This window comes from Neomonachus schauinslandi, chromosome 11 (genome assembly GCF_002201575.2).
Source record: "Neomonachus schauinslandi chromosome 11, ASM220157v2, whole genome shotgun sequence".
NCBI lineage: Eukaryota > Metazoa > Chordata > Mammalia > Carnivora > Phocidae > Neomonachus > Neomonachus schauinslandi.
Window position 1 is genome coordinate 8,435,627 of NC_058413.1, and position 11,716 is coordinate 8,447,342.

An 11,716-nucleotide genomic window follows, 5' to 3' on the forward strand; every position below is an offset into this window, starting at 1 on the left:
AGCCGGAGCGGCGGCGGCAGGGGCGGCCCCGGGCCAGCAGCGGCCTCGGCACGGGGCCGACGGCTGCCGCCCGCCGGATCGAGCGGCGGCGCGGAACTTGAGGAGGACGACGGCGGTAAGAGCTGGGGCCGGCGGCTCGGGCGGGGGCCCCGGCATGGGGGGAGGGGAGGGCTGCGGCTCCGGGCTCCGGGCCCCTCTCCGCCGCCGAACAAAGGGGGGGACGCGGGCAGGGCGGCCGGGGGCGCCACCTGGCGGGCGCGGATCGCGGCTGCAGGGCCAGCGGGGGAGCCCCCCGCCCAGCTCCCGGGGTCCGCCCGCGGGGCTCGGGCGGATTCCCTCCCCCTTAAAGGGCCTCGCAGCCCCCGCCTTAGAGGCCAGGTCGGAGGGTCCCCAAAGGGCCTGGCCCGGCGCCACGGGGCACGCGCTGTGGGTTGTTGGACTTGCGCCCCCGCCCCTTTCTCTTTCAGACTCCCAGGTGGTCTCCCTTATCCGGCTGTCTCTTAAAAGTCTGCCCAGACTGGGGGGGATCCCTTTCGGGGGGCTTCCCCCACAGAGGAGCTGAGCTGGGAACTCCGCTGCTTTAAGTCGGGCTGCTCCTCCCCTCCCGTGGCCTTGCTTACAGACAGGAAACCTTTCTCTACCCCCCACCCCCTCGGCACGTTCTTTCTAGGAAAGCGCATGGCTTGCGCCTCGGGGGGGGGGCCCAACACTACCTTAACCCACCGCGGGTAGTTTTTAAAGGGATGGGCTCGCTCACAAAGGCAGATACCCCCTCCTGTCCGCGCGTTATCGCCTCCCTTCTTTTCAGAAATTTTTGCCACAATTTGTCAGCTATAGTAGGACCAGCCCGTCCTCCCCGTTCGCTCTTAGAGGACGCTGTTTCTTCATTCCCTGCTGCAGGGTCACCGCCTTAAGACCCGTGACGGTTCTGTCCGGGCTAGGGAGACTCTGCCCTAATCTCGGAGCTCCCCTCCCAGAAACTCCCCATCCCCTTTTGTTTTTAAAGAATCTCAGCTCCTCCCCTTTTTTGGGCTCTTAAAGGGCCAATCCACCTTAGACTAGCTTAGATCCGGCGCTGGAAGGATGCTTAGAGACCAGCTAGCTACCCAGTGCCTTTTCAGACAAAGAGTCTGAGGCCCAGAGAGCCACATGACTTATCAAAGATCACAGAGCAAGTTACCAGTGAAACCATACTGGAACCGAGGTCTCTGACTTGGAAGCCAATGCTTTTTGCTTTGGATCTACTTAAATCAAAACAGACAAAAAACCACAATGGTGACAGGAGTCCTCTCTGGTCCTGTCTTTTGTTTCTCTGACCCTGAGATTCTCCAGTGGGAGCACGACCACACTTGTCCATTCAGCTTATGTGGCCAGGAAACCCTTTTCTAAATAAAATCGGGTCCAAACTGCAGGGAAGGTGGGGGACTGCTTGGGGTGTCAGCCTGTTTGGCAAAAGGGCACACTGCTGGGTTAGTGTGCTGTGCTTGGGCCTCTCCGTGCCTGCCCCTTGATTGCTGGGCAGTGGCCGGCTCTCTGCCAGAGCAAAAAATAAACCCCTAGAAAGACTTAATGGGCTCCAGTGGGTGGTGGCCACTCCCTTCCTCAGAATCTTCAGTAGCCACTCCGGTGGCCCTCCTGCCATCCCCTTGCAGGGTCATCGGCTCTCCCAGACTGTAGGGAAGTCAGGGTCCTAGAAACTCCTTTCCCTGGAGGTGTTGACAGCTTTGTCATGGGGATCCCTCCCATGGGTGCCTGCATTTGGGGAACTGACCACGCTTAGCACCGGACTCTCAGAAGGCTGCCTTTGAGGCATTATTGGAAAAAGGGAGATGATGTTTGGGTGGGGCCCTCCTGGCTGGGGCCTCAGACGGGTGGGTCCCGTGTGCAGCCCTGGATGCAGACAGATGCCCCCTTTGTTCTGCCACTGCCAGCTCTGCTCTGGCCGTAAGGGCCCGGCCTGCTGCTCTCCTGGCTTTCCCCTCACAGCCCGCCGCCAGAAAGGGGGCCGAACAGAGCTGGCTGCCGCCTTGGCCTTCACCTTATTTTTTAAAAAGTCAGAGATAGTCCCTCAGCAGTGCTCGGCATCCTTTTGTTCTTGGTCCTCTCTTAAAGGGTCCTCACTCTTTGTAAAGGGCCAGTGTTTTGACTCCAGGCTCTCCCGCATCCCTTTTATTGCTGTTGTCATCCCTTTCCTCCCCCCCCCCCCCCCCCCCACGACCCCTCCCCCCACCTCCCTTTCTCTGCAAAATCCAAGCCCTGGGTTTGTTTCCTGGATATCGGGCATTGAAAACTGTCTCCCCTTCTCCCCCCCTCTTCAGGGCAAGATCTTCAGCTGGAAGGGGGTGCCTTGGGGTCCTGGGGGAGTGCCCCCCTGCCCTCCTCCAGGGCCAGGGGCCCAGCACCTTCAGGCAGGAAATACTCAGACCACTGTGAGGCCCGGGCCTCGAGGCCTGGAAAGAGCCGCATTCCTGGCCGTGACCACCGGCGCTATTACCACGACCACTGGCGGCTGGAGTACCTGATGGACTTCAACCCTGCCCGCCACGGCATGGTGTGCATGGTGTGCGGCAGCTCGCTGGCCACGCTCAAGCTCAGCACCATCAAACGGCACATCCGCCAAAAGCACCCCTACTCCCTGCACTGGAGTCCCCGGGAGAAGGAAGTCATCAGCAACAGCTGGGATGCCCACTTGGGGCTGGGGGCCTGCGGAGAGTCCGAGGGCCTGGGGGCCCAGGGGGCTGAGGAGGAGGAGGAAGAGGAAGAGGAAGAGGAGGAGGATGGGGCTGGCCTGCAAGCTTGCCCACCCAAGGGCCCAGGTAACACAGGACATGGAGAGGCAGGGGCCTGGGTGGCAGATGGGGCCCGGTGGGGCCAGCCCTGGCTTCTCAGCCAACAAACTCATTTTCTGGAGCGAGTCACCGCTCTGTGTGGGGCGGGGTCTGCTTACTGCCCTTACTGTCCAACATCGGGGGAGGGACAGTGAGAGGAAGGGGTCTGCACCATCTCTGATAGTCTTGGCCATCCGTGGTTTTAGAAGGATCAAGGAGCGTGGAGGTGGGGAGGATAGGCGGGGGAAAGGCTGGGAGTGGAGGGTGCTGGAAAGGTATGGTTTGACAGTGAAGTCCAGGGAAGGGGCTAGAATCTGGGGGTCAGGGAGGAGTGGGTAGAGCTTCGGGTTTGTGTGCAGGATGATCGGGAGGTGGAGGAGTTCAGGCCTGAGGAGAGAGGAAGAACAGGGCAAAGGTTAGGCTGGGGGCTCAGAGTCAAGAGTGAGGGAGAGGCTTGTGGAGGACCTGGCTGTGGCGGGGCGGGGGGGGGGGGGGGGTGCTCCCTGGAGGGCCAGCATCTCAGTTCCTTCCCTCCCTCCAACCCTTTCAGGCAAAGCCCCAGCTGGTGAGGGCAGCCGATGCCAGCGGCGAGGGGGCCCAGTGGCACCCCGGGCTCGGCGTCGGCACCTCTCAGCCTCCCGGAGGGCCGGGGGCAGCAGGGGGCTAGGGGCCCGGCGCCTGGAGCGGAGGCTGAAGGAGTCCCTGCAGAACTGGTTCCGGGCAGAGTGTCTCATGGACTATGACCCTCGGGGGAACCGGCTGGTGTGCATGGCCTGTGGCCGGGCACTGCCCAGCCTGCACCTGGACGACATCCGTGCCCACGTGCTGGAGGTGCACCCCAGCTCCTTGGGGCTCAGCGGCCCCCAGCGCAGCGCCCTGCTGCAAGCCTGGGGTGGCCAGCCCAAGACACTGTCTGAGCTCACTCAGTCCCCACCAGGTGCGAGGCCCCTCCCAGGGCCGAGACCCACCCTCCATATTAGGGCTGCAACGCGGGGTCTGTGGCCAAAACCGGGAGGGACTCCTCTCTACACCCACCCACCCAGAGACACACACCACACACCCCACACCCCCCCACACCGGCTGGGGCCTGTAGATTGGGGCTGGGGTGAGGACCCCTCTGCGTGGGTAAGGGCAGCCCTGCCACCAGGCTGAGCCCGTCTCCCTCACCCCTTCCCCAACAGACGATGACCTCGTCCCCCAGGACCTGACCAGAGAGAGCCGGGACCCCGCCCCCACTGCTGGAGCCCTGTCCTCTCAGGATCTCAGTCCCCCAGACGTAAAAAAAGAAGAGGCTGGCTGGCTCCCTGAGAGGCCCGGGCCCGCAGAGGAGGAGGGGGAGGGGGAGGAGGAGGAGGAGGGCCAGGAGGGCGAGAGGGTGGGGGTTTCGGGCCGGTCGCCGCAGGGCCGTGACCGCCGCCGCCGCCGCTACCAGGAGCGCTGGCGGCTGGAGTACCTCATGGAGCTGGACGGCGGCCGGCGCGGCCTGGTGTGCATGGTGTGCGGGGGCGCGCTGGCCTCGCTCAAGATGAGCACCATCAAGCGGCACATCCGCCAGCGCCACCCGGGCTCCACGCGCCTCAGCGGGCCTGTCAAGGCCCTCATCGCCCAGGAGTGGAGCGAGAAGGCCGCTCACCTGCTGGCCCTGGGGCTGCCCAGCCCCGAGTCCCCCGGGGACCCTGCCGCCCCCGGCACAGCCGCAGCCTCCGAGGAGGGGGGAGGGGAAGAGGAGGAGGAGCCAGAGGAGGAGGAGTGGTGGGGTGAGCTGGCGCAGGGCCAGAGCAGGTGGCGCGGGAGAGCGGGGGCAGGGACCCGGGCCAGGCAAGGGGCAGAGGGCTGGGAGTGCTTGGGTGGAAGCGGGCGGGGAGAGTGGAAGGTTGAAGGGGAGATTGGGGGGGACGGGGCAGGAGGGCCAAGGTGGGCGGCTGTGGAGCTGAGGCGCGAGACGCGGGCGGCTTGCCCTCTGCCGGCTCCAATGCGGTCCTTTGTCCCTTCCTAGGCGATGTCCCGCTTTCCCCAGGGGAGCCGTCGGAACGGCCCGCCGAGGACGACGAGGACGACGAGGACGGCCAAGAGCCCGGGGGACTCGCCTTCCCGCCGCTGCCCCCGCCCCCGCCGCCGCCCCCGCCGCCGCCGCCGCCCCCGCCCCGCAGCCGAGAGCAGAGGCGGAACTACCAGCCGCGCTGGCGGGGCGAGTACCTGATGGACTACGACGGCAGCCGGCGCGGCCTGGTGTGCATGGTGTGCGGGGGCGCGCTGGCCACGCTCAAGGTCAGCACCATCAAGCGGCACATCCTGCAGGTGCACCCATTCTCCATGGACTTCACGCCCGAGGAGCGCCAGACCATCCTGGAGGCCTACGAGGAGGCGGCGCTGCGCTGCTACGGCCACGAGGGCTTCGGGCCGCCGGCCCCTGCGCCGCGCGACGGCGGCGCGGACCTCAAAGCGGGCGCCGTCTGTCGGGCGTAGCGGGCGTAGCGGGCGTAGCGGGCTCGCGGGGCGGGCCGGGCGGCTCCGCCCTGTGCTCCGCCGGCCCTCGGGCCCGGACACCCTGCTTCCCGCGACCCTGGCCGCCGCCGCCGCTGTCCCCCGCCCCGCTGGCCGGGCCGGGCGGAGATAGGAATTGGGTGGGGTCGCCGGCTTCCGCTCGGAGCCCCGGAGCCCCCCGGGCTGGTCGGTGCGCTGCGGGGAGCGCGCGCTCCCCTCGGATGCGGAGCCCTGGCCCTCCCCGCGCTGGGCCCCATGTTTCCCGAGAGGCCATCGCGGCCTCCAAGCGTGTGTGCGCGGAGGGCCTCTAGCTCCCGCCCGCGCCGGGCCCGGGTGGGGGTTGCCGACAGTCAGTATTAGGTCCCCAGGGCTGGGGGAGGGCAGGAGGGCCGCAGGCCGGGGCCCAGGTCCTTGAGGCACTGCACGCCGGCAGGCACGGCCCCCGGGCCGGGGGCGGCTGCTGCCGGGTCCTCATTGGTATTCGCGGCTGCTCGGAGGCCCGGACTGCGGGACGAGGGCCTCCAGCGGAGGGCGGGGCGACGGGGCTCGGGAGCCCGCCCGGGCGGGGAGGACGCTTGGACCGCGGGCGGGCAGCCCGGAGGCGGGGGCGGAGCTGGGCGGGGGCCACCCGGCAGCTGCGCCAGCCTCCCAGGCGGGCTCTGGGGACTGCGCGCCCCGTGGCCCCTTCTGCCTCCCCCGCTCCTGCCGCGCCTTCCCGGACCCCGATCTTGTAAAGGGATTAGCACTTTTCTCCTTTGCTCCTCTCCTGCTCCCAAGACCTCCGTTTTCCCCCAGACCCAGTCAGGCACTCCTGCTCTATCGTCCCGGTCGGTCCGAGCCCGGGGCACTGGAGGTCCCGGCAGTTGGCGTTCTCTTCCCGTCCCCTCCCTGTCCCCCTTCGTACACGTTGGACGTGCCACCCATTCTCAGTCCCCAAGGGCCTGGGGCCGGGCCTCGGCCTTTTTTTCCCCGCGGCAGCGCCAGGCCCGGTGGGGCCGGGAAGGGGCCCCGCGATCTCCCAGGCAGGTCCGAGTGGGATGTGTAGATTCATTCTCCTGTGGAGAACAGGTGGCCCCGAGATCAGGCCCTTTTTGCTCTTTGTATTTTATTTTGAAACTGTATTTAATGCTTTTATATGAAAGGGGGAGGGGCGGGGAGAGAGCTGTCCCAGTCACCCTTAATGTGCAAATGTCTTATTTATTATACGTGTATCAGAGATAAGCTGTGAGGTGGTGGAGGAAGGACCTAAAGGAGGAAGGAGTGAGGACAGAGGTGGGGATGGGGGACCCCAAACATCCCACACTAATGTGTGACTCTCCAGGCCTCTCTGGGCCCCTATGTCTGCTCTTCACATGGCCAGGCCGGTTCCTTTGGTCTTAGAGCCTGAGAGTGGGGAGGTGGGACTTGAGGGCGAGGCCTGGAAGCAGAGGAGCCCTGGCACCTGGGGCCAGGGGCTGCCTCTGTGGGCGGGAAAACAGCAAAGAGGAAGCCCTTCCTCATCCCAGCACCCCCAGGCCAGAGCCCACGGTTCAAGTGCCTCAGGCCCAGTCCCCTTGACTCTTCCTGATTGGGAATTGGATTTTATACCATGGATTTTATAGCATTTTTATATAACTCAAAATTGTCAGAGTTGGAATGACCTTGGAGATCAACCAGACCCCGCCCCCTTGACCCCTTCCACAGACAGGTAGTGAAGTTCAGAAACTGAAATGATCACACACAGCCAGGTAGGAGCAGTATAGAACTAGAATAAAAAGCTCAACTCCCGACTCAGTGTTGTTTGCACTACACCACACTGCCTCCCAATCTCTGGTCCATTATTAAGATTTCTTTTTCTCATGGGGCTTGCCGAAGGATGGCACGCGGTGGGTGCTGCAGTCCGTTAGAGCGCAGTGATGCTCCAGGGGATGGCAAAGACCTGCACGCCTCCCTGGGATCAGTGTCGTCCAGGGCAGCTCTGGCCGCCACAGGCTTCAGCTCCAGGGTTCAGGCAGCAGCCTCCTCCCTCAGAAGTTCAGGAGCAGGCCTGACGGCCACCCATCCCATGGCCTCTCCAGGAGGCCAAGGGCTCTGGCATTATGTTTTCTGTTGTAGATGCCACCAGGGACAGCATTCCCTGAGAAGTGAATTCCATGTTTGAACCTCCAGGGGTTTTGAGTCAGTATTAAGAGCTTGAGAACAGGGATTATGGATGGCACCTGGCTGGGTACTGCCATTCTTTTATTTTCCTTCATGCATGTTATTTTCGGATCCAGAATGAGTCTTTTATCACTTTTTGCTACTTGCCTGTTCAAAAACAGGAGGCAGATTGGGGTGACCTATTCTGGTCACCCAAGCCCACTGCCAAAGTTCAGGTAAGCCAGGACAGAGAGCTGGTCAGGAATGGCTTTTCCTTTTGACAGACAGGGACGGAGGCCTTGGGAAGACAGGAATGAATGTCTTGAGAGGCAGCCCCAAGCACTCCAGGGGGTTCTCAAAGTGTGGCCATTGGACCAGTAGCATCACATTCGGAACCTACTAGAAACACAAATCCTTGGGCCCCATCTCGATGAATCAGAAACTGGAGTGGCACCCAGCAATCCTTTCTGATAAGCCCTCCAACGATCACAAAGCTGAAGATCTGCGCAGGAGTGGGCTCAGTGCCACTGCAGTGATTCCTGCTTTGACTGCCCCTACAGCCTCTTGGGTTGGGGGGGGGGGTCAGGTGGTCCTCCTCTCTCTGTGCCTCCTCCTTGCCTTGGGAGTCTGACATCAACAGGTGAAGTTTCTTCATGAAGTTTTTGTTAATGGTATGCTTGCTATTATGGCCAATATGTAAATGTTACTCTGAATCCATATTTATATGCCACGTTAGAGACATTACTCGAACATTTGTATGTGTATTTGTGAAGTTGTTTGCTTCAGTTATTTTTAAAAAATTTCAGCCTAAGTTTTCTAAGAGGTATGTTGAATAAATTTTTTAAAATCCAGCTTAAGGGTCATGGCAGCCTTAGTTTTGGGGAAGAATAAATCTTAAGGGATAAAGTTCTGATGTATGTGGTCTCCACTTTCCACGGTGAGTGACTCTGTGATGTACAGGCTGCTTCCCGCTGCAGGCAGGCGACCCTCCGAGGTTGGGGTGCAGCTGAACTGGGACAGCAGACCCTCTGGCCCCTTCCACTCCTCATCCTCTTTCTCCTGAGGTCACCTCTTAAGAGGGTCTCTGTGATCTTTCAGAAAGCAAACGCACAGCTTTGCTCTCCTATGGAAATTCTGCAATCTTGGGAATCATTACCAATCTCAACTATTAGTTGCTTTTTAAAGCCTCAAAAGTGGAGTGGGGATGGGGGCCGGTGGAAGCCTGGTTCTTACTTTACCCAAACTGTATGTATAAAGAATAAAGTTAGCAGAATGACACCACAGTCACTGTGTTTTGTTTTTTGTTTTTTTTAATTAATACCACATCAATTTGCAGTTTTACAGGAACCAAGATTCAAGTTCCTTAGGTGCTACTGTATTTTTATGTTGCACGCACATACACGCACACACAGTTTCATTAGTAATAGTTCATCTATAGATTTTCCTTAAAAAAAAAAAAAAAATTCCTGTGTGGCACAAAGATCTGTCCAATTACCCAAACACAGCAGTAACAAAACAAAAGAGCTAGGTGTGAAGGCTTCCAGTGCAGAGAAGGGTCCTTTGGAGGGGAAGCCCAAAAAAGTTGATCAGTGCACTGACTTCTTGGGAGGGCATAAGATAGGATGGACAATGTGAAATCAGCGTAAACATTAAAAAGGAAAGGGGGCTAAGTAAATAGGAAAATGGAGTAAGGCAAGGGTACCTTTTACCCATCTAAATGGCTGAAGTAACTTTTCCAAAACAGTAGAAAGAAAACTTCCACTACCTTCTAGAGTTGCAGTGCTTTGGGACCATCAAAACTGTAGCCCTTACTTTAAAGTCACCAGCGCACATTCCCTCTGGATTACCATGACCACAAGTCACAGATGACTTCTTTCAAGTTGACTGAATTTTCATGTTGGAAAGGGAGAAAGACACTTGTCTCAACAGGAATCAGATTCCTGATCGCCCTCCATCTGATGTCTGTCTGGGTTGTTCTGTTTATCTTTTAATTGCGCACGGAGCCCATCCACACAATCTGGTCCTGCCTGGTCACCCTCACCTAAAACTTCTTGGAAAACACTCTCAAAAGGAGCACCCTGGGCCATGACAGAGGTGCTGAGACATTTTATGTGCCTGAAGATGAAAGGAACCCTCAAAACATAACACACACGTAAAGCTAGCCTCAAAGTTAAAACTCCATATGAACCACAGAACATACTTTCTTACACTAATTTGTGGTCTCTTAACCACAGACACACACAAAATCTCCTCTCAAGCCAGCTTGGCTTTGGTCCTTAGGATACAATGATAAGCATAGGTTAAAGATGTAGCATGTGAAGGAGGAAGCTGCGGAGAAAAGATAAAAGCAAAAAAGGCCTTTTATGTTTCTGTATTCACCTCCTGAGAATGTTCCCCCCCCCCCCATGGACTGAGACAGGATTACAATAACTCAACAACTGAGGAGCCCACATGCAGATTATTTTTTTCTCTAACAAGTTTACAGCAGTGTACAGCAGTTACAGACATTTATTTCATAATAAGAAAAGTACAACCATATTTATTAAACTCGAGGTGAGGTGGGCAGGGAAGAAGAAGGAAAGCACATTCAGGAATGAGTTCTCAAACTAAAGCTCAGAACTGGTGCCTACGAGAATAGACACAGACGCCACCCTCCCAAATAGAAGAGACTTTCCTTTCCTAGGGGTGAGCAGGAGGGGAGGGTCGTCCCAGCCCCACCTTCCATTTCCATTCTTGGTTCCCAGATGGCATTCTGGGAATCAGAACTCTATCACCTACAGGTTATTCACAGAGTTGGAAGTTATAGCATTACGTGAAGAAGAGGAATATCAGGAGTAGCTGCTCACATTGTGGGGCAGGAAGATGGGATCAGAGGGCTGCCAAAAACCCCATGGGAAGGAATCCCACTCTTGTCCCCAGATAATTTCCTCATAAGTTAATCATTATTTCTTAACTTAAAAATAAGGGTAAAACTCTGATGGGAAGCTGTGTAAGACTAGTCCTTGAGAACTGGATAGCAGAGTCCAAGAGCAGTGCTTTATCTTTCATTTTCTCCTTGACCTCCAATCTCTCCCCTTTCAAGCTACAAGTAAAAGCTCCACCACCATTAAGGTACTGATTTATCCTATTAATTTGACTCTCTCTTTATTCTTTTGGGTCCTAAGATATCAGTTCTTTTTTTAATCCAACAATTCTTGTGCTTGATACTGAGGGTAAAGGGAAAGGAGGGGAGAAAACACCAAATTAAGAAAAAGAAGCTTGGAATGCAGGCTCGAGCTGACACTGAGCACTTCCTTCATAGTACAAGTAATAACGTTATAACTATTAAGTGGTGTTTTAGTAACTGTTGCATTTCTTGTTCCCATGTACTTATTCTGCCTTCTTTTTTGCGACTCCGGGGAGTTTTGCTTGTATCCTATTGAAGAAAAAAAAAAAGAAAAAGGTGAAAACGGACATTAGTTGTAGGTTTTTACTTTAACAGTGACACCGGAAGACAGCCCTGGACTTGCTGGAGCAATGTGACAAATAATCTCCCATCTCCACAGGGCTTATTCTGGATGAAAAGAGGCCGGGGCCGAGTCTGGTCTGGGATGAGCCGAGGGGTCCGCAAAGATCCATCCCCACTCCCTGCCATCATGCCTGCAGCCTGTCCTCTTTCACCGCCTGCACCTCTTGCGTCCCTCACTGGGGCCTCCAGAGAAGAATAAGGGGTACGTGGGCAGAATGTCTGCTGTGTTCCACACGCTGGCAGTGCAAGAATCCGTTTCTCTGGGAATGCTAGTGACCCACTAGTGCCACAAAAGGAACCAGAAGTCAAGGGTCAAGGTGACAGATAAAAAGACTACAGGAGCTGACAACAGTTTCCGGCCCCTCACAGAACACCAAAGCTACCCTTCATTTTGTGCATTAAGGTTAGCCATCGCTAAGGTCATTCACATACCTCTCAGCCAATGTCAAAGCCACTCCTCACAAATCCTAGATCCCACAGCAAGGACTGACCAAGACATCAGTTTTAAAGCTAAGCTATGTCCGTATTTCACAATCAGGAGTAAACAGCAACCAGATACGGATTTGTGCTAACTGTCCTTGCCTGGTTTTAGCTCTAATGTATACCTGAAAAAGCAAAAGAGCAAGTAAAGACCCTGGCATCAAGCCAGAGTGGTGGGCATATATTCATAGTTTCCACTTATCAAAACTGGAAAAAGCACTAAAATCTGAGGTGTGAAAGGGACTGGGGCGGTGTGTGTGTGTGTGTGTACACAAAAGAGATTTAGCTGGGGTGCCTG

The 11,716-nt window shown here is 57.4% G+C and overlaps 2 protein-coding genes across 3 annotated transcripts in view; one reads left to right on the forward strand and one right to left on the reverse strand.

Annotated features, from left to right (window-relative positions):
• Positions 1-5,399, forward strand: part of ZFTA (zinc finger translocation associated) — a 6,255-nt gene extending 856 nt beyond the window's left edge. The window contains exons 2-6 of the mRNA XM_021685254.1: positions 3-115; positions 2,319-2,816; positions 3,379-3,765; positions 4,010-4,585; positions 4,825-5,399. Coding sequence (XP_021540929.1) covers positions 3-115; positions 2,319-2,816; positions 3,379-3,765; positions 4,010-4,585; positions 4,825-5,294 — 2,044 coding nt within the window. The 3' untranslated portion in view covers positions 5,295-5,399. The remainder of the gene's footprint in view (positions 1-2; positions 116-2,318; positions 2,817-3,378; positions 3,766-4,009; positions 4,586-4,824) is intronic.
• Positions 5,400-8,879: 3,480 nt separating this feature from the next.
• RTN3 (reticulon 3) overlaps positions 8,880-11,716 on the reverse strand; it is a 62,933-nt gene continuing 60,096 nt past the window's right edge. For both annotated transcript variants that reach the window (XM_021685497.2, XM_044919616.1), the window contains one exon: positions 8,880-10,845. In XM_021685497.2, the coding sequence (XP_021541172.1) occupies positions 10,800-10,845 (46 nt within the window). In that variant the 3' untranslated portion in view covers positions 8,880-10,799. The remainder of the gene's footprint in view (positions 10,846-11,716) is intronic.